The sequence below is a fragment of the Macaca nemestrina genome, chromosome 14 (genome assembly GCF_043159975.1).
Source record: "Macaca nemestrina isolate mMacNem1 chromosome 14, mMacNem.hap1, whole genome shotgun sequence".
NCBI lineage: Eukaryota > Metazoa > Chordata > Mammalia > Primates > Cercopithecidae > Macaca > Macaca nemestrina.
Window position 1 is genome coordinate 25,041,371 of NC_092138.1, and position 26,501 is coordinate 25,067,871.

At 39.3% G+C, this 26,501-nt stretch overlaps 1 protein-coding gene across 4 annotated transcripts in view; it reads left to right on the forward strand.

Moving 5' to 3' along the window:
• LOC105498675 (aldehyde dehydrogenase 1 family member A1) overlaps positions 1–26,501 on the forward strand; it is a 179,813-nt gene that overhangs the window by 131,336 nt on the left and 21,976 nt on the right. For 3 of the 4 annotated variants that reach the window (XM_011770932.2, XM_011770934.3, XM_011770935.3), the window contains 6 exons: positions 2,340–2,444; positions 19,325–19,465; positions 21,329–21,458; positions 23,182–23,243; positions 24,733–24,861; positions 26,211–26,324. In XM_011770932.2, the coding sequence (XP_011769234.1) occupies positions 2,340–2,444; positions 19,325–19,465; positions 21,329–21,458; positions 23,182–23,243; positions 24,733–24,861; positions 26,211–26,324 (681 nt within the window). Of the gene's footprint in view, positions 1–2,042; positions 2,066–2,339; positions 2,445–19,324; positions 19,466–21,328; positions 21,459–23,181; positions 23,244–24,732; positions 24,862–26,210; positions 26,325–26,501 lie in introns of those variants that run through there. The other variant, XM_011770937.2, reaches the window with a different exon arrangement.

The window sequence follows — 26,501 nt, forward strand, 5'->3', positions numbered from 1 at the left end:
ATTCTGAGGAGGACTGTAGACAGAATCTGAGGAAGATTATGATGACAAGGTGAAATTAAAATTTAATTAGGCAGAGGTAGGGGGCAAAGAAAACAGGAAAAGCTTTTTTTATAATTGTATAGAACAAAGTGATACAAAAGGGTACCTAGGGATTTTTTGTGTCATTAACAGAAGATGGAAAGTGTGTGTGAGAGAGGACTGGGAGACAGTGTGCATGAGCAAGCTTTAGAACTTTGGGGTGAGAGCAGCATAAAGCTGGACATGACAGTGAGCTGAGTTTGGGACAAGTTGATTAAGTTCTTTTCCAGCCATCCCTTGGGAAGAAAAATACTGAGACTAAGCTGTAAGGGCATAAATGGAAACACTCTAAGAATAATTATGGGATTCTGTAAAATGTGTTTCTGATAGCTAGAGTGTTGATTCACTCCAAGAGACATTGGGCAAATCAGAGCTTTCATCTGAATTTATGTTTCCTCAAGTTGAGCTAAGAGCCTAGTGTTTTTTACCAAAAAAGAATATGATGAATTTTATGGTCTTCATCTGTATTCAATTAATCTTGTTTCTGTAATGTGATAGGGTTTCTTGATACTTCTTCCATCTTTCTCATACCCCCGTATATGTATTTTTGCACATCTAGTCTCTTCATCTGAACAGCTTTGGGCCCCTTTTCCCTTTATTTAGGCATGCCCATGTGTTTTACCATCAATTTCAGGCTAGCACTGCAATTCCTTTGAGCGCTTCTACTATACAGGATAATTTTCTTGTATGGAAATAATGCTGTTTTCTTGTATGGAAAATTATATTGGCATGAATGGGCAAAAGAGACGGCTTATCCTCTTCCCCATTTTGTAGGAAATCACAAGTGTCATAGAGTATTCATTTGCAGAATATTATAGATCTTATCCATGAGTAGCTGATTGATTATAGATCTTTGATTCAATTAAGTTATTCAAGAATTTTTTACTGAGGCTGAAATTGCTTGAGGGCTGAGATTGTGTTGGACACCGAAGAAAAATGTACACAGTCCTTGATGGAAGGCAGACACTTAAAAGTGACTATTTAAAAAGTGACAAATTGTCCAATGGAAGTAAAAAGGAGACCAGAGAAGTATATTTTGTCTAAATAATAAATCACAGAATAGAGAATGAATTATATTCAGGCATTTAGGGATATATAGTAATATACATTTTATTACCCTGATAGAATTTTAAGCTATGCTAGTGATCTCTGGGGAATTTTTAATAAATAAGTAATTTACATTTAGCATAGTAGCTAATTTAAACCTTGGAGGAGTGTTTCATCATATTCTCCCTTGGGGTTGAACTATTAATAACTTATCTTTAAATATCAAGTAAGAAGGGATGTCTGAATTAGGATATATGTTATAATCCAGCACATATGTCACCTTCCTTTACTCCCTGTGTTAGCTACCTCTGATTCAAAATCAAATAAACTAGTCCATCTTGTCATAAGTCTAACAGAAAGTTATATACTATCCAAGACTGTATTTATGATTGTTTTCATATTTCAAATAATAAGAAATGTCAAAGCTGGCTCCTCAAGAAAAGGCAAATTCAGTGATATGAAAGTTGAAACTGAGATGTTTCAAATGACATACTGACGCTTTTAAGTATTTCTATTTTATAGTACACACAGACAGAATTCCGTATTTTTTAATGCTTACTGTTTCGTTAGTTGCATGTCTCTTTCTCATAGTTATCATTAAGAAATCTTGTTCCTGATTTTGTCCAAAGACAATGAAATTACCAGGTAATCTTTCGAAAAGGAGAATAAAACCATATGCTTTTAAAAAGCCAATGAAACAATGTGACTAGCTAATTTTCTCTAAGTGAACCTCTTTTAAAATCCTTTACTTTAGCGAAATTCTTTTTTTTTCTAGCTTTAAAACATTAAAGGATTAGAAAATAGTCTCTTTTAATTCCAAATCACAAGTAGCCCAAAATGAGGATGTTCAGAATTTAAAGTGGAAAATAGAAGCAATCATTAATAAAGACCAAGCCCACAAAAGCCTTTGCTTTTTGCCTCAAATTCATGGCCATTTCAGGTAAAAGCATTGTTTTCTAGATTGTTTTCTCCAGTATGTATTTTCTAGTGTTGAAATGACTGCATATCTTAAACTTAAAAGCATGATGTACTTCATTTTAGTACATGTGTATGCATGTGAACACAAAATGTCTTAAACAGCCAGAAACTTTTGGGGGGTGAAGAGATGCGCATCATTTACGCATTGTGAAATGCTTTAGTTTAACTTTATGAAAATTTCCAAAATTTGCTGCATATTTATGTGCCTTTTATGTATTTTCTCTTCATCTCTACAGATCTTCATAAACAATGAATGGCATGATTCAGTGAGTGGCAAGAAATTTCCTGTCTTTAATCCTGCAACTGAGGAGGAGCTCTGCCAGGTAGAAGAAGGAGATAAGGTGAGTTTCTGAACACTAGTTTCATTTTATGCCAGGTTTCTTGTTCTTTTGCCATTCTGAGCTCCTGAACCCCATTGCAAATTCCAAAAGACATGCCATGAAAATATGGTTTCTGGGGCAGCTTAGGAAAATTGTCTAAGTTGTCCTTGTTACAAAAAAAAAAAAAAGCTCTGTAGTTATGTAATAATGATAAACCTGTGCTTCTGGGTGTCATGGTGATTTTTTTCACATCATTTTCCTTTATTTTCAATTGAAATAGTATATAGATTTATTTTATAGACTATATAAAAAGGGATTGATCATATGTTATAAAGGAGAGAAATCCTCGGCCGGGTGCTGTGGCTCACATCTGTAATCCCAGCACTTTGTGAGAGGGATCACTTGGAGGTCAGGAGTTCGAGACCAGCCTGGCCAACATGGGGAAACATCAACTCTACTAAAAATACAAAAATTAGCCATGCATAGTGGCACATGCCTCTAATCCCAGCTATTCAGGAGGCCGAGGCAGGAGAATCTCTTTAGCCCGTGAGGCGGAGGTTGCAGTGAGCCGAGATCATACCACTGCACTCCAGCCTAAAAAAAAAAGGAAAAATGAGAGAAATCTTTATTCATATGAAATTGTTCTTTTTATGTTGCTAGATAAAACTAAAAGTTATTATAGAACTTTTAGAACAATATATTACCAAGTTATTTTATTAAAAATCACTGCATTAATGTTATTCAACACCTTTAAAAATTAAATTGTAGAATAACTTAAATTGACTAACAAATGAAAAGGGTTGTTATTTTCCAGCTAATAATGGAAACAACAACAAAAACCAATTTTTATTCAGTGAAAATTGTTCTCAAGTTCTAAATGCTGTCTTCATTTAAAACCTAAAGCAACCCTATAAGGGAGGTACTATTTTGAGTCATTTTTATAAACAATGATGAAATGGCAGAGTAGAAAGGCTGAGTAATTTACTGAAGGTGACATCACTAATAAATAATGACATCAATATTAAAATGCTGTTCCTCTGACACTATAACCTGTGCCTAGCAGGGCTACTACTTCACCTTATGATTATTATGCAAGTAAGAGAGGGTTGGCCGGGTACAGTGGCTCACGCTTGTAATCCCAGCACTTCGGGAGGCCGAGGTGGGCAGATCACCTGAGGTCAGGAGTTCGAGACCAGCCTGACCAACATGGTGAAACCCCATCTCTACTAAAAATATAAAAATTAGCTGGGCGTGGTGGTGCTGTTACCGGGGGAGCCTTGCTCCCAGAGCTCCCAAGACGATGGCAGGCGGCTTCCAAGATGGCGCTGGGCCACTTCCAAGAGGGCAGCAAGTCTCACGTTCTCTGACCTGGGGTTCTTGGCCTCACAGATTCCAAGGAATGGAATCTTGGGCCATGCAGTGAGTGTTATAGCTCTATTAGAAGCCGTGGGTCACGGAAGAGAACCGTGGAACCCAGTGACTGGTGTTCAGCTCGATCAGGACGAACCCAGGCACTTAGCCATGCAGGAACACTGGCAAGCCTTTAACCCGATCGGGAGTGGCAATGGGCACCACGCTGGTTCAGGAGCACAGCGGACACCCTGCTGGATCTGGAGGGATGGAAGTCAGTGGCAGGTGTGCAATGGTGGCAAACAGCAGTGGTGGATGGCGAGCGAAGGCTCAGCTTGAGCCATAACAAAACATGGACCAGAAGAGTGCAGTTGCAAGATTTAATAAAGTGAAATGGAGTGAAAACATTCCCCTATATAACGGGAAGTTGCCATTGCCGGCTCGAATGCCTGGGTTTATATCCTGATCCTTGTCCCTCCTGCTGTGCTCTCAGGCAATAGATGATTGGCTATTTCTTTACCTCCTGTGTTTGCCTAATTAGCATTTTAGTGAGCTCTCTGATTGGTCAGGTGTGGGTTAAGTTGCAAGCTTGTGTTTAAAGGTGGATGTGGTCACCTTCCCAGCTAGACTTAGGGATTCTTAGTTGGCCTAGGAAATTCCAGCTAGTCCTGTATCTCAGTCCCCCCCTCTCAACAAGTGCTGTTGGGGAGGTTGGCCAACGACTGCTCTGACTGCTTCCTGCTGAATTGGGGCATAGTAGGGGTTGTACAGTTGAGATTTCCTTGGGAGGGGTGCCTTCGATGTCATTAACATTGGAGCATGGGCTAGCAGGCTGGTTTAGGGGTCCGCAGTAGATCTCACTCATGGACTGCATCTGGGGCTCCATTTGAAGAATCATTTGTAGTTTTACAGCTTCAATTCTGGAAGAGACAGACTTAATAAGGAGGTTAAAGATACAGGGATTGAAATGTATGGCCTGCAGTGCAGGGGGTTATTTCTTTGGAATACTTTACAGGCCCCGACTATCTGCTTGATAGTTTTGGAAAGGCCCGGTCCAGTAAATAATAATTTGGCCATCTGATGGGTGCTACCAATGCCTAAGTGAAAGGTTTGGTGAAGGGTTTTAAGTAATTTCCATTGGTTAGCTTCAGGCAAAAGTATTTTCCCTTCTTTAGTGGCTAGCCATCCTGAGGGGAGAAAATTATGTCTTCATGAGGTTCCCTATTCTATTTCTCCTGCTGAGTACTGGGGCTTGGTTTCCCAGAGGGGATTACCTCAGACTAGGGGTCCTTTTATAAGCATTTCTAATGCAGGGTCCTGCCTTGTGGCTCTTTTGGTTTCAATATCTGCTTGGCAGTTCCCTTCTATTTCCCTTTCCTTTCCTTTCTGATGACCCTGGCAGTGTAAGATTGCCACCTCTTTAGGTTTTTGTACAGTCAATAATAATTTCCTAATGGCTTCCTGATGTTTGATGGGTGTTCCCTCAGAAATTAGGAATTCCCTTTCTTTCCATATTGCTGCATGGACATGGAGGGCTAGGTAAGCATACTTAGAGTCTGTATATATATTTACCTTTTTTTCTTCTCCTAATTCTATGCCCGAGTGAGGGCTATTAGTTCTGCCAGTTGAGCACTAGTTCCTGAAGTGAGGGGATTACTTTCAAGTATTCCATTTTCACTGACCACTACATACCCCGCTTTTCGAAGTCCTTTTTCTACAAAGGAACTTCCATCAGTATACAAGTTGAGGTCGGGATCAGTCAAGGGAACCCCTAAAAGGTCCCCTCGAGCGGCGTAGGTTTGAGCAATTACTTGTTGACAGTTATGTTCTATCTTTTCTTCATTGTCTGGAAGAAATGTGGCTGGTTAAGAGTTGCACACGTGCGCAGTCGCAGCACTGGCCCTTCAAGTAATAGAGCCTGATGTTTAAGTAAACAGTTGTCTGACAGCCACAAGTCTCCCTTAGCAGTGAGTATGCCATTCACACCATGAGATGTCCGCACAGTAAGATCTCTTCCCTGTATTATTTTAACTGCTTCAGATACTAAGAGTGCTACTGCTGCCACTACCCATAAACAGTGAGGCCAACCCTTTGCCACTACATCAATTTCCTTACTCAGGTATGCCACGGGTTGCAAGCTCGTCCCTTGAACCTGTGTAAGGACTGCTAGAGCTGTTCCTGTTTTTTTTCTGTGACATATAAAGAAAAGTCTTGCCCTGTTGGCAAGCTTAACACCAGGGCTTGGGTTAGGGCCTTCTTTAGGGCCTGGAAAGCCACTTCTGCTTCATGTATCCATCTTACTAAATGGGTATTGGCTTTCTGAGTTTCCTTAATTAGTGTATATAACGGTCTGGCTATTTCGCCGTACCTGGGAATCCATATTCGGCAGAAACCTGTTATGCCAACGAATCCTCTTAGTTGCTTTAGGGTTTGGGGATGAGGATAAGCCAGTATAGGCTGGATATGTTCCTCACTGAGGGCCCTGGTGCCTTTGGATAATTTTGGCCCTAAGTATTTAACCTGCTGTAAGAGGAGCCGAGCCTTTGGTTTGGAAAACCTTGTAGCCACAGTTGGCGAGGAAATTTAAGAGCGCTTGGGTGGCCTGACGGCATAAGGTTTCTGAATGGGTGGCCAAAAGTAAATCATCCACATACCGAAGGACAAGAGTGTCCAGGTATGAGAACTGGCTCAAGTCTTGGGCTAATGCCTGGCCAAATAGATGGGGGCTATCCCTGAACCCTTGGGGGAAAACATTCCAGGTGAGTTGAGACGTTGGGTTTGAAGGATCTTCAAAGGCAAACAAGAACTGAGAGTCAGGATGTACAGAGATGCAGAAAAAGGCATCCCTAAGGTCCAGGACTATAAACCACTCTGCTTCCTCTGGTATTTGGGAAAGTAGAGTATAAGGGTTAGGTACAGCTGGGTATAGAGGGACAATGGCCTCATTGATAATCCTGAGATCTTGCACTAATCTCCACTGTCCATTGGGTTTCTGTACTCCTAAAATTGGAGTATTGCATGGTTTTACTAGGACTTGGGCTTTTAGGTCCTTAACAATCCTTTGGAGTCCTGGTTGGGCCTCGGGTCTGAGGGGGTACAGCCTTTGGTAGGGAAAGGAGGCGGAATCCTTAAGTTTAACTTGAACAGGATGGGCATTTTTTGCTCGTCCATATTGTCCTTCTGTTGCCCAGACTTCAGGATTAATTCCTTCTTCAAGCAGGGGACAACAAACGGGTGTTCCTTCTCCTATGTTCAGGTGTATAATGGCTCCTGCTTTTGCTAGAATGTCTCCCCCTAACAAGGGAGTGGGGCTTTCAGGCATCATTAGAAAAGCATATGAAAAGAGTAAAGTTCCCCAGTCACAACTTAATGGCTGGGAGACGTATCTAGTGACTGGCTGTCCTAACACCCCTCAGATAGTGACAGATCTGGAGGATGGTTGTCCGGGACAGGAGAGTAAGACTGAAAAGGCTGCTCCAGTGTCCAGGAGACAGTTAACCTTCTGGCCCTCAATGGTCAAACATACCCGGGGCTGAGTGAGGGTGATGGCATGGACTGGCACTTGCCCTGGACACCCTCACTTCTGCTGAGGCTTCTGACTCAGAGGACCTTCGTCCGCTGGGGCAGTGGGCCTTCCAGTGATTCCCTTGACATAAGGGGCGTGGACGAGGGGGCAGCTGACTTCCACTTGGACAATCTTTTCTAAAGTATCCTTGTTGACCACACTGGAAGCAAGCCCTATTAGGCTTTCGATTTTGCTCAGTTTATCCCTTTTCCAGAGCCTCTGAAGTCCGCTTGCCTGAGGGCCATGACTAAAGCGGTGACCTTTTTTTAATCCCGTTTGTCCCGTTCCACCCGCTCTTCCTGATCTCTATTATAAAAAACCAAAGTTGCCAAGTTCAATAGGGTTTCTAAGTTTTGCTCTGGGCCTAAGGCAGACTTTTGAAGTTTTTTCCTAATGTCTGAGTGATAAACTTATCCTTTAAGATTAGTTGGCCTTCAATAGAGTCAGGTGACAGGGAAGTATGCTTCCTCAATGCTTCCTTTACTCTCTCCAGAAAGGCAGTAGGATTTTCTTCCTTTCCCTGTGTTATAGTGGACATCATTGAGTAATTCATAGGCTTCTTCCTAGTTTTCCTTAGTCCTTCTAGCACGCAAGTTAGCAAATGTCTGCGGCACCAATCTCCATGTTCTGATTCTGTGTCCCAGTGAGGTTCTACACTGGGAACTGCCTGCTGGCCTGTGGGGAATCATTCTCTTTCCTCTGTTGTCATCCTGTCATTGACCTGACTGAGATACCGGAGATCACCAAACTCTCGGACTGCAATGATGGCAGCATTTCTCTCATTTGGGGTTAGTGTCTGATTTAGCAGTAACATTACATCTTTCTATGTCAGATCAAAGGATTTTCCTAACCCTTGTAAAACATCAATATAGCCATTAGGGTTAACTGAGAATTTACCTAGGTCTATCTTAATTTGCTTTAAGTCTGAGAGAGAAAACAACAAATGCACTCTGACTGGGCCGAATTCTCCTCCTCCCACTGTTGGAGGGGGCATAATCGGGAATATTGGCATTCTTTGGTTCACTGTTTACCCCTTTGTCTATCTCCTTTTGGACTGAATGGGTTGAAGGGGGGTCCTTATTAGTTGGGGAAGGAGTTGAGGGGACGCCGGGGTTGGAGGTAGACTCTGAGGGCTTCCTGTAGGGCATAAATAACACGTTTTACATAATTACGAGTTGTCTCTTAATGAAAAGAAAGTTTGTACATATGGCACTTCACTCCATTTGCCTTCTTTTCTACAAAAGAGGTCTAGCTGTAAGATGCTGTTATAATTTATACTTCCCTGAAGTATATTTTATACTTCAGGAGGCCAGGTTTCTCCCCCTTGAAGAGGATATCGTGGCCAGGCGGTACTGCAGAAGAATGTAAGTCATTTCTTAGCGTCTGAGGGTCAAATTGGTCCCAATTCTCCAGAATACATCTTAGGGGCATTTTGCCTTGGGGAGAACGTTTCCCATCTGAAAAAAGAACATAGCCAGCACCCCTAGTCATTTTCCAATGAGCATTAGTCCTAGAGCATCCTCTGTTGTCCTAATGCTTATTCCTTTCCAGGGTGCGTAACCACCTATGGACCTCTGCTTATCAGATTAGTTACGCTCACCGATGTAGCAGTCCTGCACCTGTTTTTCCACCTCTCTTGATCACAGAAAAAGGGGTCCGGGGTGCTGGATTCTAGTGGTCCTTTACCAGCATGCCCAACATTGCCTTTGCACTCAGGGGTGAATTCCTTTCCAGGGTGCGGAACCACCCATGGGCCTCTGCTTATCGGATTAGTTACGCTCACCAATGTAGCAGTCCTGCACCTGTTTTCCCACCTTTCTTGACCACAAAGGAAGAGGTCTGGGAGGCTGAATTCTAGTCGTCCTTTACCAGTGTGCCCAATAATGCCTGTGCGCTCAGGGGTGAGTCCTAGAGCTGGACTGGGTTCCTGAGTATTTCATAACAACCCAGCTGCCCCATCAAGATGCATTCCTATAAACAGCAGTTCTTATGCAAATTCATTTCAGAGAGGGTGTAGCTAACCTTTTGAGTCGGGATTGAGATAGTCTTTTGATTCTGTAAGTACTTTAAGGCTTGGCTGAGTGCAAACAGCTCGCACATTTGAGGAGAATGATTATTAGGCAATTTTTTTTAACACTGCTTCCACAAAATTCTCCGTATCAATTACTGAATACCCACTGGGTTTTCTTCTCAATCACCTGGGAGGAACCATCTGTCATCCTGTCCTGAAGGGAGTTCCTCCTAGGTCTGGTCAGATCTTTGTATGGTAATTAAGATTTAAATCCCCTGTTAGGAAATCTGCTGGGTTAAGGATTTTTTGATAGGAAAAATCCCGGTTGTCCGGTTGTCCGGTTGTCCGGTTGCCCGTGGCCTCAGTGTTCTCAGGCTATGCCCTTGTTTACACTGATAACAAGGTAATATCGGAGTGTTATAGGGTCATGGAGAAGACCTTCAATAATTAATTACAGGTTTTTAATTAACCTGACTTTTAAAGGAATAGGGCACAATTTTTACTATTTCTATCTTCTTCTTTCTTTTTCTCCTTGACTCCCTCTTTGTTTCTCTCTCATCTCTCTCTCTCTTTCTCCGTGTCTCCCTCACTCCCTCAGTCTCTCCTTTTCCCTCCATCTCTCTCTCTCTCTCTCTCCCTCCATCTCTCTCACTCCGTCCATCTCTCTCTCTCCCTCCATCTCTCTCTCTCTCCCTCCGTCTTTCTCTCTCAGCCATTACAAACTTGGGGCCCTGGCAAGGGTGGTGGGGAACGGGTCCTACATAACTGCCCATGTTGACAGCTGTATACCTAAATCGGGAGGGACACCAGGGATAAGACTCCCTGGGTTTATAGCCTAGATGCCTAAGGATGCGGCCTTGAGCTTCCTTAGATCCCTTTCGAGGTACAACTTGCTAGAGGAAATGAAAGTCTGAACCATTAGTACCTAGGAGGCAGGGATCAGAGGAAGTAAATTCAGAGGTAAGGAGAATCTGGGGGCTACGCTTTCAAGAAAATCGTGGTCGGGACCCAGGAGGTATGGGTCAGAAGGGAAGGTAGGGGCACATGCATGGGCAACTGTTCAGTAGAGACTTCTGGCTGTGCCATGATCTCAACTGGCTACTGCCAGGAGTTCGGGACAACAGCTTTCTGCCTAGTCAGCCCTCAGCTTCCCCAAGAAAACTGAAAGTGGAAGCTGGCTCCAGGCAGACCAACATCCTCCAATATTACGCATCGCTTTGGAGGTCCCTTCGTGGTCACCAAAATGTTACCGGGGGTCCTTGCTCCCAGAGCTCCCAAGATGGTGGTGGGCCGCTTTCAAGATGGCGGTGGGCCACTTCAAGATGGCAGCAAGCCTTGTGTTCTCTCACCCGGGGTTCTTGGCCTCACAGATTCCAAGGAATGGAATCTTGGGCCATGCGGTGAGTGTTATAGCTCTATTAGAAGCCGTGGGTCACAGAAGAGAACCATGGAACCCAGTGACTAGTGTTCAGCTTGATTAGGATGACCCCAGGCACTTAGCCATGCAGAAACAATGGCAAGCCTTTAGCCCAATCGGGAGTGGGCACTGGATCAGGAGCACAGCAGACACCCTGCTGGATCTGGAGGGATGGAAGTCAGAGGCAGGTCTGCAATGGCAACAAACAGCAGTGGTGGACGGCGAGCGAAAGCTCAGTTGGAGCCATAACAAAACACGGACCAGAAGAGTGCAGTTGCAAGATTTTATAGAGTGAAATGGAGTGAAAACATTCCCCTATATAACGGGAGGTTGCCATTGCTGGCTCTAATGCCTGGGTTTATATCCTGATCCTTGTCCCTCCTGCTGTGCTCTCAGGCAATAGATGATTGGCTATTTCTTTACCTCCTGTGTTTGCCTAATTAGCATTTTAGTGAGCTCTCTGATTGGTCGGGTGTGGGTTAAGTTGCAAGCTCGTGTTTAAAGGTGGATGTGGTCACCTTCCCATCTAGGCTTAGGGATTCTTAGTCAGCCTAGGAAATTCCAGCTAGTCCTGTCTCTCAGTGGGTTCCTGTAATCTCAGCTACTCGGCAGGCTGAGGCAGGAGAATTGCTTGAACCCGGGGGTCAGAGGCTGCAGTGAGCCGAGATAGTGCCCTTGCACTCCAGCCTGGGCAACAAAGAGTGAAGCTCCATTGAAAAAATAACAATAAATTCTTTCTTATTATGAAAGTAAGATATCCCAGCACTTTGGGAGGCTGAAGCGGGCAGATCACAAGGTCAAGAGATTGAGACCATCCTGGCCAACATGGTGAAACCCCGTCTCTACTAAAAATACAAAAATTAGCTGGGCATGGTGGCGCATGCCTGTAATTTCAGCTACTTGGGAGGCTGAGGTAGGAGAATCACCTGAACCCAGGAGGGTTTAAGTAAGCCAAGTTGCAGTGAGCCGAGATCGCACCACTGCCCTCCAGCTGGGTGACAAGAGCAAAACTCCGACTCAAAAGAAAAAAAGAAAAAAGAAAAGAAAAGAAATAAAGATAGCATAATATTAAATAAACTTTTTATTCTCCTCCTGGGTGAGAAATCTAAAAAACTTCAGAATTTTTATCTGAACACGTAAATGTTTCTAAGTCTAATTTGAAATGATTTTTTTGTTCTTTAGTTGCCCAGGGGTTACCAAGCTTTAAATTTCTGTAATGTGAAGAGATAATGTTTTATTTTATTTTACTTAATTTAATTTAATTTAATTTATTTATTTATTTGCTGCAGGAAAAGACTACTGGGAAATTAAAGTCAGCAACACCCAAGGATAATATTATTCATGACAATGTGTTTCAGTTACTTGTAGCAAGCACACGTTCCTGCCAGTCTCCTGCCCAGTCTTTTCCATTACTTTAGCCCCAGTAAATGAGATCACAAAAGTAAGATCACAAATCTCAATGTACTGGGCCATGAAGACAGACTTTTTCCAAGATAGTGACAGACCTGAGGGGGGCCCTTTTGGATTTAGGAGAGGCCCTGTGTTCAGATTTCAGTAGGATGAGAACAAGTAAGACCGAAGTCTTAAGCCACAGGAGTACAGAGTTCAACCACAGGGGTTAACAATTTGAGAAGTAGAAACAAAATAGAATGATGACAATTGTCACTGGCTTTCAGATTCAGATTTTCTCTTTATACCAAAGAGTTCACCAAAGCATGAATTCTCCATTCTGCTTCTCACTGTCTCTGGGGAAAAGTCCACAAACAAAGGTCCTTTATAATATTACTCAACCTTTGTCTATGGCCTCTTTCCCAGACCACCCCCATCAACTTAAGAGTTTCAACTTCGTCATGCCCAGTGTCCCTCTCCAACCATTGCTTGCTAGTCACCGCCTCTGTGCATGTCCACAGTGTAGTCCTCAGGACCTAGTTCAAGTCACCATCTATAGTAAGAGCATAGATTTGCAATGTTTGTACTTAACCTTCTTTGAGATTCTGTTCCTTTTCATGTAAAATGAGGAGATAGAAAATTCTTGAGGAGTTAAATATATAGAGCTCTTCAATTGTGCCAGGCATATCCTAAAACTTCAGTCATGCTAGGGTTTTATATTTCTTTAAAGCCTTCTCTAACCTTCTCAAGCAGTCTTACTCTCTTCTGTGTGGTTATAGGACATTGTATTTGCCTGTGTTAAAACCTTTGTATTATACAGCTATAGGTTAATTTGTCTGAGACAATATGCTTCTTGTAGAGATCAACACTACATCTCTCATTTATATCCTTGGTTTCTGGATATAGCATATCCTATAGGTATGCTATACTGTATCCGATAGATATACTGTACTATAGATATTCTACAAATCTATGAAATATTTTTCTTTTTCATCAAACGTCGAATTTCCATATATTCCACATTCCTCACCTTAGGAATTTAGTACTAACCTGACTATTGACTATGGCAGACATTCTCAAAATTTAGCCTGCATCAGAATGTCCAGGAAGGCTTGTTAAAACACAGATAGCTGAGTCCCACCTGTCCCCAGATTTCATTGCAATAATCTTAGAATGGGACCTGAAAATGGTCATTTCTTATCAATTCTTTGGTAATGCTGATGTTGTTGGTTGGGAGGGAGGTGGGGGAATGCATTTTGAACCACTGAACTAAAGTGTTAAGCGGTTAAGTTGTATCTCCTCTCAAGCGTTAGCATTTAACAGGGGTCATGGAGTTTTGACACCTAAGAAAGTTAGTGATTGGAAACTGTACTGTGGTGATCACTCTGCACCTCTCTGAAATGCTACCAAACCAAAATTGGGCAGAGAAATACTGACCATCCCTGGCAAGGTCTATAGGAGCCCCAGAAGCCTGTGCCCTTAATATAAGCCATTCACAGAAATAAGAGAGAACTTTATTCTTCACCTTTCAAAGAAGAATGAACGCCTTTTATCAGAGACTTAAAGAAATCCACACACCACCACCTCAAATGTTCCTCTAGTTGCTTGAGTGGCTCTAGCAGGCCTGGGAAGGTGAGAAAAACAATAAAGGGCAAGGACAGAGTGAACCCTTAAGATCTATGTACTTTCTTTCTGTTCAAGAGGGAGGCCAGATCTGTTTGCAGTTTGCAACTAACAAACCGAAAAATATTCTTGATGTTTTAGTTCTGGAGCCTTGAACATTGACCTTTGCCACTGGCATTAGTTTTATTAGGAAAACAAATCTCCATGCCTAAAGTTCCAGTTGAAACCTTGTCAGGCAGTCTGAGGACTTTTCTTAGTGAAGTTATGGGATTTACCTCCTTCCTAAAGCACAGTAAGGGAAAGCTGATGATCATACTGGAAGCCTTAGAAATGTTTGCCACTGATTTGCTCTGTGCTTCTTGACAATTACCCAATTACTTCTTGACTGCTCACCCAAACGATCAAGAATGCTTATTAACATCTACCCAAGCTTCAAATCAGGTCACAATGCCAATTGAGTTGGCTGGTCATCTGATCACTGAAACTAAAATGTTTATGGTATAAACTGTTCATGGTAAACCACTGTTTGAACATCTAGCACTCTTATATTCTTTTTTAGAATTAGTTTAAAACTTATTTTTAAATAATTATTGCTGTTCTCACAATTTTGCCGACAAATGTATAGTAAACTCTGACATTGCTTAGTGAAAGGTACAAATCTAGTAAATTACATAGTCACAGTAAACCTAATATTCTGTATCTGACTCTTTAGATAATGAGCCAAGAGGTTTTAGGGATTTAATTTATAAGTAGAATGGGGCTAATAATGGGCTATATACCGCCTTTCAATGGTACTATAAAGAAAAGAGGAAGGGCAAGAACAAATGGAGGTTACAAAGCAAAGTACAGATGTGGGTGGGAACTGTTTTCTTTTCACTTCAGTGGTTCTTTTAGGCTATATTGACTAATCCTGAAAACTGCTTTTAATACTAAGGCATGACCTAACAAATAATTGGTGGGGATAAAAGTAAATGTCCATTAAAGTAAGTGCCTATGACAGGTGTAAAAGTAAAACTGGTCTGATAACTATTTTCTCCATCTCTGAATGAATTTAATATGGAAATGTACCATCTGAGAGTGATCGAAGAGTTCAGTCCTTCCTTAACTATGCTTTAGGAGACATTTGATATCTCATCATCATTTGAAGTGTCTTTTTACATTCAGCTTGTGGCCCTTACTTCAAAAAAGGAGCATTTTCAGTGCTATAAGCAAAAGTGTTATTGATGGTGGCAAATCTGAGTTAATGCACCAAATTGTTTTCTGTTTAATTAAAGAATTATATCCCTGAAAATTCCAGTTCTGAAATTACAAAAAAAAAAAAAGCTAGTCCTGAAATTAAGAAAACAATAACTCTTATGTCTAATAGTTTTTGAATAATGTATAAGTTTTGTTATATCATGGAATCTATTAGAATATTATTTATTATTTATTATGTAAATGCCAATGTAGTTAAATTTATGTAAGGCATTTATATATATATATATATATATATATATATATATATATATATATATATATAATCAGTACAACATGATGAGTTTATAAAACAGGTAACCAAATTATTGAAAATTTATTTACTGCCTATTGTAGACCCAGAATTATAAGAAATATTATAGCTTATAAAACAAATAGCAGTATATAATTATTGCAAAGGAGGTCATTATTAGGGCAGCCTTGCAGAGATGTAAGAACTAGATTTTGTAGTCAGATGTGGGATCAAAGTTTGATTCTACTGTCTGCTAGATTTCATATCCATGAGCCATAGTCTACTCATTTATAAACCAAGGTCCATGATACTTAATAATAAGAGTAACTATAAGGCTTTAAAGAACTTTCCTTAGTGTCTGGAGCTTAGTAGGCTCTTAGCTAGTAGCCATCATCAAGCTGGATTAGTCTGGCAAGGGTTTTAGGTAGATTGATATTTGAGCTGGGTCTTAAAGTATATATAGGATTTTGAAAGTAAGGGAGTATACTGGGAGAATATTCTAGGCAAGGAGAACTACAGACACAAAGGTAAGAAGGAGTTGGGTCAGACAGAGTACAAAAAATGTATACACTAAGTTTGGATAGGTGAGATGTGCTCTGAAAATCCTGGGCCTTGAAAACCAGGTAGAGGACTTTGACTTGGAGACTGTAGACAAAAGGGAACAGTTGTAAACATTTGAAAGACAAAGTGATAAGATAAAATTATTTGCAGAAGATTAGCCTGGTGATAGTAGCCAAGATAATTTAAGGAGAGAAGAGAGTGAATTTGAGAAAGTATTGATGATATGAAATAATAGGGCCTAAAATTGTTCAGGGCAGTGAAAACTGAAAGGAAGGATTAAAATACATTAGAACTTGCTGGACGCAGCGATCCCTGCATGCCTGTAATCCCACCACGTTGGAAGGCAGAGGCAGCCAGGTTGCTTGAACCCAGGAATTTGAGAACAGCTTTGACAACATGGCAAAGCCCCATCTCTACAAAAAAATTAGGCACACAGTGGCTCATACCTGTAATCATAGCACTTTGGAAGATCAAGGTGAGAGGATCACTTGAGCCCAGGGGTCCGAGACCAGCCTGGGCAACATAGCAAGACCTCGTCTCTACTAAAAATAAACAATTAGCTGGGCATGGTGATGCACTCCTGTAGTCCCAGCTACTCCGGAGGCTGAGGTGGGAGGATCACCTGAGGCTCATCAGGAGGTCTAGGCTTTGGTGAGTCATGTTTGTGCCACTGCACACTAGCCTAGGCAACAGAGTGAATCTCTCTCTATTGAGAGGGAGAGAAATTGCTGAAAGTTATATTAAAATTTAAAATTTTGACTACTAGGACTACAGTAACAATTGCCACCATTGAATAATACATAATGTTCTAACATAGAAAATGCTGAAGTGTTATCTTATTAATCTTCATTACAGCCCTGTGAGGTAACATACCCCAATTTCTTTTTTTCTTTTTTTTTTCTTTTTCTTTTTTTTTTTTGAGATGAGGATCTTACTCTATTACCCAGGCTGGAGTGCAGTGGCGCAATCTCAGCTCACTGCAACCTCCACCTCTTAGGTTCAAGCGATCCTCCCACTTCAGCCTCCTGGGTAGCTAGGACTACAGGCACATGCCACCACACCCAGCAACATACCTTGATTTTAAAGAAAAGAAAGCTGAACCTTAGAGAAGTCATGCCACAACATATTTCATGGGTTATAATAATGTTTTGGGGTAGTGATTTGATTGTATGTCTCTCCCATTTGATTGAATATTCCAAAAGAACAATCTTCTTACTTCACTCGGCTGTCTTTGGCAGAGGGACGATGAGAATGCTGCAGAGTAGAATATTTATCAAATCTTTAGCTAGATGGATGGATGGTTAGATGCCTCAAGGTTTACATAGCTAATGAAGAGGAATCAGAACTCAAATCTGGATTGTTTTCATATCAAACTGTATATTAACTAACATTACTCTATTTCTACATCTGCAAGATTACATATAAGATGTGAGGAAAGTGGGGGCATGATCCAAAGGACATAATCACAAGAACATCTTTATTTATAGCAGCATTCTTTAGGGATGTGCTTTCCATATGGGAGAGTCACTTATCTTGAAACCAGTTCTCCATATCCCTTTGGGAGGCCAAGATGCCTATGATAGCCCATATTTGGCTAAGACCAATAGCAGGACACTGAACAGAGAGATCCAAATGAAAGCTGTGTCATACAGATCTGTTTAAACACAGAGCAGCATGTATTTTATAAGCTCTGGTATCCACAGATCATGCTGACAATCTCAGATTTTTGTGGTTTGCTTTTTCTTTTTTCAAACAGTGCTCTGTAAATTTAGGAAAAAGTTAGAACGTGTAGCATGAAACAATGTCTAAATATAAGCAATCAGTGTGATTAACTGAATGCCCCAAATATGCACTGTATACGTATTTCTCAGGAAAGGCAGGCAATAAATACATATATTTTGTATATATCATCATTCTCTGAAAAGTTAGACAGTGAGATATACCAGTGTGTGATGTATTACACTGAAAGAATCTTTGCTTGTAGTCAGTAAATATTATTACTTAATCAGACCAGATTATGCTTCTAAAATATCTCCCTTGTCCCAGATCATCTTATTTTGGTGATAAATATTAGAAAAATCGTGGTTTTTTTGTATTTTAATTCACAGACTTGTAAGTGTGGGTCTTCTTGATTGAATACAGCCTAAGGAGGAGGATGTTAATTTGAGGTTCTTTTGAGGGGAGGATATCATCCTTAGATGGGATTTAGCTTAATTGTGTACAACTTTTAAAAAAAAAATTTAGGGTCATTACTTTTATCTCCCCAAATTCTTAAAGGGAATCATGTCTCCTGCAAAATATTGCAACCTACTGGCCTGTGATGTAGCCACGATTTGTGGAGCTATACAATTCCATGCAGTGGCCAGTCCTATGGCTGGAATGATATATGCTGGAATGATATATGCCTTTATGGTGTTTGCAGTAGTGGCAGGTATGTTTTGTAAGAGCTCAGAAGAGGTCTGAACAGAGATCTGCAGGGGAATGGAGTGGTCAGGGCAATATCTGTAACTGAGGTGGATTGCAAAAGAACCAGAGAATATACCTGGTGTAGAAAAACACAACAGAGAAAGAAGAAATTGAGTGAAGGCACTATGAGAGTGAAGGCAAGGAGTCTAGACTGAGTGTGGAGTCACTTTACTCTGTGACTTTTGCTTGAATTAATGTAGGTTTAAGCCATGCATCTTTAATAAGAAACTGACTTCTTTATCGGATTAGGGATTTAAAAGGATCTCTTTGTACCCAGTTGGGAAATGAGAGGTTGTCACATGCACATCCTACTCTATTAGTTCCACTATCTCTATGCCCTTTTCCCTCTGCACAAGAGGAATGAGCACATGTTTGTAAGGTTTACTCTTCAACAGCAAAGAAAAGTTCTTATTCACCCTTCAATAGGCTCTTCATGGAAGTGGACAAGCTGTTGAGTCACCAGAGACCAAGGAAGATACTCACTATTTTGGATCTTGAGCTTGACCTGGAGCTCCTGTAACCCAGTCACTAAGAAAGTATAACACGTGGTGAACAGCAAAGATTCTACAGTCAGATGGGCTCCGTTTAAAACTCAGTTCAGCCACTTTCAGTTATTGACCTTGGGCAAAGCTCCCCTCTCTCTTTGCTTTAGTTTATTCATCTGTAAAACAGGGAACATATTTGTGCCATAAAAGTATTGAGAATTAAATGAGCTAATAGGTATAAAGTCATCAGAACATTACTTGAAACAGGGCAAGCACTCAGATGAGAGCAACTATTAAAACCATAAAACATTTATACTCTAGGAAATCCAGCATGTGGTGAGTGTGTGGAGATCATCATGGTAAAGATTATTCAGCAGGAGTAATTCCAACATACGGTAGTTGAATGTGTACAGTGTGCTAGACTTTGGGATAATGGAGACACAGTGTCTGCTTACGAGGCACTACATTCTATTTTTCAGGGTTATTGGCATTAAATTTGCTTTCCTAATATGTTTAGCTTACTGAATTGAATTCCCTTTGACTTACAGGCGGATGTTGACAAGGCAGTGAAGGCTGCAAGACAGGCTTTCCAGATTGGATCTCCATGGCGTACTATGGATGCTTCTGAGAGGGGACGACTATTATACAAGTTGGCTGATTTAATCGAAAGAGATCGTCTGCTCCTGGCGGTGAGTATTATCCAAGCTGGATGGGTAGCTAGAGCTCTCAAAAGCATTCAGTGTTTGAAATGGCAGGTTGTTTTGGTTTTAGTGATCCCTATATGCTCTCTACAAACAAAATGAAAACATTTGTTGTCCCAGTGTATAGCCCCCTTAACATTGAACTTATTCTCAAATACTAATCTGCACTTCAATTCTGGATGATGTTAATTTCTGTTCCCATAATAGATTCTACGGTCTAAACTTTGGCAAACCCAGGTTAAACCAAATTTTAAAAATTTCTTTACCTTAAAACTTCTCAGAGGCTTTAATAAGATCACATGAAGTTTGAGTCTCCTAGAATGACATATTAGGTTTATTCAAGCATTTGACCACTGAACTCTTTTGATGGAAAAGCTCAAGTTTGTTAAGGGTGCCCAAAATATTTCTCTAAAATAAATCTTAATTCTCATTAGTCTAGCCTACTGAGATATTTAATAAATGGTTACAATTTTTCTTCCTGAAATGTGTCTGTTCACAAGGGTCATAATTAAATGATGTTCTTTTTACAGGTGAAAAAGGCAAAGAATTTAAAAAATCCAATTATTAATGTGGTTTATCAAAATTATGTTTTTATGAATACTATTTTTGTTTGTTTATATTTTAGCAGTTAGATGAGTCAGAGCATAATATAGTTGGGGGAGGGTATTTCCTTGTTTTTTCCATCTCAATTTGGCATTATGATGAAGCCAATTTAACATAAACCAATACCAAGATCAGGTTTCAGAGCAAATTTCATCTTTAGAATCTGAAAGTGTCTGTAACAAAGAAGTCTACATTTTAAAAAAATCAACATTAGCATGTATGGTTAATAGCAAGTATGGTTAATCAAAGAACCACTTATTACTCAAATATTCAACATAATTTGAAATACGCAAAAATTCAGAATGAGCAACTATGTGCAATAAAACTATAGTAATAAAAATGGCCTGTAGGAAGAAAGCAGAAAATGCTAAAACTTGGTTTTTCGCAATTAATCTGATTTGCTGACTGCCTGTCAGCATAAGATCCTATGGGGGGAAAAGTACAGGCATACAAAAGTCATGTTTGGTTAAATTTTGACATGGTAGAGAGTGTAGTACAGAAGCAAATAGCTTTAACAGTTCATCACCTGTGCATTTCTGCCTGGTAACCACCCCAGCAGAATATTAGATCTCAAAGAGCTTAAGGTCCTCCTTAAGAGGAGAAGCCAAAGGGGAGATAGGTCATCTTATAATGGTTAGGGCACATGACTAGAAAATGTTGAACTTTACCTGACCATTCAAATGGCAATTATGACAATAATGGCAACACTGGTAGTTTCCTAATTAAAATTCTGCTAAAGGAAATTCATGGATGAAAAATCCACGAGTTACTTAAGTTTGTGTGGGTAGACTGTGTATATCCAGATGGAAAGCATAAATTAAAAATGAATACTGAGACATCACTAATAGTGAGGGACACTAAATTGTCACCCACAGTTGATTACAAAATAAGAGAAATCTTGTTGGAATTCTGATATGAGTTAGAAAACTAGGTTTCATTCTCACATGCTATGTATATATCAAATTGTGACCAATTCCTAGAAAGTTGGTTAGCAGGAGAACATTCAAAATGAGACAGAAAGAGCACTAGGGTTTAGAAATCAGAATCTCGCTACCCTTTGTGCCCAGATCTTGCTATTTAACCTCAAGGAAGTCATTTTAACTCTTAAAAAGTGGAGGTTAGACAAGATGTCAAGATTTCTTCTATTTCAAAAATTCTCTAGCACATGATTACTCAAAATATTTACTACATATTTTTAATCTAAAACTTTTATGGAATTTTAGGTTTGGTGTTTGATGTGTTTTTCAGACAATGGAGTCAATGAATGGTGGAAAACTCTATTCCAATGCATACCTGAATGATTTAGCAGGCTGCATCAAAACATTGCGCTACTGTGCAGGTTGGGCTGACAAGATCCAGGGCCGTACAATACCAATTGGTAAGTATCTTTGAGAAACCACTAATGGTAAGGATAGGAGTGAGGAGTTTACTATAGAGCTGAATAATTTCAAGCTCTCTCTTTTAAAGATGTCAACCAAATAAGGCAAAATTATTTTCCTCTTGACTTTGAGACAACACAGTTTTTGACTTAGACGTTCTACTAAAATTCGTAAAATGTATTTTAAACTTGTTTCAGCATAATCATGAAGATAACATTATAGATATTTTAGAAAATGTTAAAGTAAGAACATTCCTATGGCCATAATTACTGATCTGAGGCATGCCTCTCTAAGGTCCCAAACTTTTTAAAACTGGCCTCTGAAATTATTTATTTGGGTTTTATTCCAATACTGACGTTTATATCCTTTCTGTAATGTAATTATTTAAGCTTCTTTACATGTTCCATTATAAGTCAGTTACGGTCATCTGTGCCTGGTCAAACTCAGTATAGTTAGACCAGACTATTCAAACAAGCCAGTTCACACTGACTCATTTCAAATATCTTCAAAGCAAGATGGGACTGTGTTTGCAGCCTGAGTTAAGGGTTTGCGTGTGTGTGTGTGAGAATCTGTATGTATGTGTTATTTTAGTGGGGTATGCACATAATGTAGTAGAAATACTAAACATATTTCATGTGAAACATGAAAACACACACATTTAGGAAACAGTATAGGTAGAATTTAATTCACACAAACCTACGAACTTTAGGAATACAATACCCTCCAGGACTGGCCCTGATGTGCACTTCCAATCTAATTGGAGCATCCGGGAGGTCAGAAGTGATAGCAGAAAGTTGAGAGGATAGTAAGACCTCGGTAGTACTAAGAAATGTGGCTACTTTAGAACTGTCTGATTTTACTCTGGGACAAAATGGGAGAAGTCACTTAAAACACAAATAGATCTTTATGAAGAGACTTTGTGCTGAAGCCAGGAAGCTTCTGTGGGAACTAGAACAGAAATGAATGTAAAGCATAATGTATCTCTCTGAACGACCACATTAACTTCAGGGCACATAAATCGGTCAAATTTAGACTGAAAATAAATGTCTTATACTCCTGTCATTTTCTTCATGTATTGAGAGAATTGGCTTTTATTGTTTGGTAGGCAAATAAAATACATTTTAGAATAAGTCAGCGGGAAAGGTTTATTACTTATAGGGAGATTTTCTTTTTAATTGTACTGTTTTTAATTTTACTATTTCTAAAAATTATATTACAGCCTTTAAAAAGAATTCTCTTATTAGTAGAACTCTGAGCTACCAGAAACAAACTTGAATGTGGTTCTTCTCTTAGCCAGAGACCTCCTACTTCCTTTCTTGTCCCTTTTTTATAAAACTTTGAGAATAAGGATAATTTTCAAATCAGGCCTCCTAGATGATGAAAGGTAGAATTAATTATCTTTCCGATTTTTTCCAGTTTTGCATCTTTGGTTTCACCTAACTCAATTTTATGGTTCCTATCATTTCAAATTACCATTTTAGGGCTTCACTTACCATTTTGTGAATAATTGGAGATATGGATGGTCTCGATCTCTTGACCTTGTGAGCTGCCTGCCTTGGCTTCCTAAAGTGCTGGAATTACAGGCATGAGTCACCACGCCCTGCCAGATATATGTTTTTAAAATTATTGTCTACACCTTTCTCTCACATCAGCCCCAAACCACCATTTTGTGAATGTCAAATACATTCACTTATATGTGATTATGTGTGTTTTGTTTTTCAGATGGAAACTTTTTTACATATACAAGACATGAACCTATTGGTGTATGTGGCCAAATCATTCCTGTAAGTTTTTCTCCTATATAATTCTCAATTTTAAAAAGAAGAGTTCTTATTCAATCTACTGATGAAGCTTTTTCTAACACAGATGGATGCTTATGTATTTGTTAAATGTGGAGTAAATGTAAGATTTGTTGAACTTGGTCTCCCTGTGACTAAACTTCTTGGATATGAATATAGATAGAAAACCTATCTATATTCTGGCATATCTCTTGAGAAAGTTTTAATGCTACATCATCTACAAATGTTATGGTTGTTTTTTAAAAGTTGTATTATGTACTCTTTATAAGAGCCATGCTTTACATGTATATGGCAAGGTGCTCTCCGCTGCACATCTGCAGGACAGCATTTTAGTGAAAGGTAGTAGGGCCTACTATTCTCCAATGCACTTTCTCATTGAGACATCTCATCATGGAGAACAGTAGCTACCAGAGTGTTCAACTCACGACAGACATTTTTTAATCAAAATCAAAAAAAGAATACCAGAGGCATTTGAAGCACTGCATGGAATATATTTTAGCTTTAGATAAGAGGTTCGGATACTCCATATTCCTCTTAGAGAAGGTAGCCTTTTTAAGAGAATTGTGAAGCTATTTTAAGCCCAACAAACAGGAGACTATCTAAATGATTTTATTTTAACCGACATGCTTTAAAAGGCCAAGCAAAAAAATGGTGGCGAAGTCCTTATGTGAAGAAATGGTCATGACTTATCTTTTGCTCCAATGAGACTGAAATATATTCAGATCAATATTTTAACGGAATTGCTTATTAATTCAAAAATCCCAATAAATTGATAAAAACTATATAATTATGAACACTGATAATAGCTACTATGTACTACGTGTCTATGCTAGACCAGTTATTGCATTGAGCACCTGGCCCTCTTTCTTGATTAATCCTCAAGACAACCTTCTGAGGCAGAGAGGACTATTATCAGCACCCACAGATTATGAAATCGGATACAGAAAGAACGTAACTTGTGTAAGTTCACATGGCTGGTCAGTGATTGAGCTGAGATTTGAACCTGTGTACTTGGCCTCTGGACCCTGGACATCTTTGTCTTAAGCAAGATATTTTTCCTGGAAATAAAAGCTACTGAATAATATTATTGGGTAAATAATTACAATAAATGACCTATGGAGAAGGAGAGTAATCATCCTTTTTAAACATTTTTAGATAACTTACAATGTGTTTCATAATAAGCCAAACCATGCAGTGATTTTTTTTTTTTTTCCTGGTAGAAAAAGAACTCAACAGCACTTGATTAAATTTTGAGGTTCTCTCCTACTTCCTTCTCATATCTCATATCTGGTTTATTCAGAGCATTTTAGCATTTACTAGTTGCTTTTAGCAATGAAGTATAATATGCCAGATGATTTCACAAAACTACTGTAATTATTACATAACATCTACAGGGGGTGTATAATGTGGAAGTTGGATTAGCAAATATGCATTTTGCAATACAAAGAATCTATTGTTACATATTGCTTTCTAGTGGAATTTCCCGTTGGTTATGCTCATTTGGAAGATAGGGCCTGCACTGAGCTGTGGAAACACAGTGGTTGTCAAACCAGCAGAGCAAACTCCTCTCACTGCTCTCCACGTGGCATCTTTAATAAAAGAGGTAAGTTTCCCTAAATTAAAATAAGCACAAGAACTCAAGAGTCCTAACTTACAATAGGAAGACCTCATTTGGTGCTACTATAAAGTACATTATTTACAGATGGCTCCTGTCCAGTCGGGGGAATACATTTAGCATGACTGCTGGCTGCAATTTCTGGCAGTCACCCCGATTTCATCTCTGCCCAAATGCGGACAGAAAGCCAAACACAAAGGCTTGGTATCAGTCATCTTGGGATCACATTTTTGCTTCTTTGTCCAACTCTCATGAACATAAATTCATGTTGAAATTAATGTAGCATTCTTTCAAACGTTGAAACATTAAGTTGGTTTGTACCTGCCACTGATGGCCTAGTGTTTTCTGCAAAATTGTGTAAACTAATCTATGTAAGATTGAAAGGGCCTCTATGCCAACATGCTTGTTTGTAATATTAGGCCACATTATTTCAAAATACTTTTCAGTCTACTCATCAGTGGATATGTTTATATTCAGTTTTCTATTATGGTTTCCTCTGCATTTATCTTCCTGTTCAAAAACAGTAAAAGAGCACGTAAAACTTATTTTCATCAACTAACTAGATTATGTTAATATACTTGCAAACAATTCATTGTCCTTTTTTCTTCATCTTACCAAATCTTAAAAAACAAATGTTAGTCATTAGAAACTTAAAGTTACAAAACTGAACTTATCTTTTAAAAATATACTTATTCAAATTAAAAACAGGGAAAAGAGATGTCAGAATGAAACATTTTAATGCAAATAACAGGAAATTGTAATGTGCCAACTCAGTTCCCATGCCTTCTACCTGAATTATTTAATGAAGATTGAAATCAACTTGTGATGTTGAATCATGAATGGGATGACAGTACTTACTTAACAATTTACTGACTAAGTAATCCCAGTGGGAATTTGCAACTCAGCAGTTATGCCCTCAACAATCAACAACAGCTAGGAACTAAAAAATATGAGATCCCTTCAGCTTCTTATTTTTGTTGATGGGAATAATAAACATGTTACTTTCTTTCTACATAAGTAACTTACCAAACACTTTTTACATACAATCTTTTTGAGTTAGCATTATGCAATTTGAAACAGCCATCACTGGGGCAATGATTCATAGAGTATGGACTTACCCTGACAAGCAATTGTCCCTCAATAATGTAACCCTTGAAGTTATTTTTTATGTGTGCTTAGAAATGACATAATAAGACTAAAGAATAGAACCAGTTGGGTGAATTTTTTTTTCTAGAGTATCTCATAAGGTTGGCATTAAGAGACAATCTCAATCCCCTACTCTCCTCTTTTTTAAATTAAATTCTTATATTATAACTTTTAAACTTTTTACCTTTTAGGCAGGGTTTCCTCCTGGAGTAGTGAATATTGTTCCTGGTTATGGGCCTACAGCAGGGGCAGCCATTTCTTCCCACATGGATATAGACAAAGTAGCCTTCACAGGATCGACAGAGGTAATATTATTTACTCAGGGCAAAAGTTAAGAATGCTTTTATTGCCAGCTATGAAGTATGCTTTATGTAACTATTTTTGAGCCAACAATTTTAAAACAAAAACTCTTTTTAATGACTTGTTATTTCTTTTAACCTTCAAATATATGCATAGAATATAAGCAGATGTAGTCTGAATGA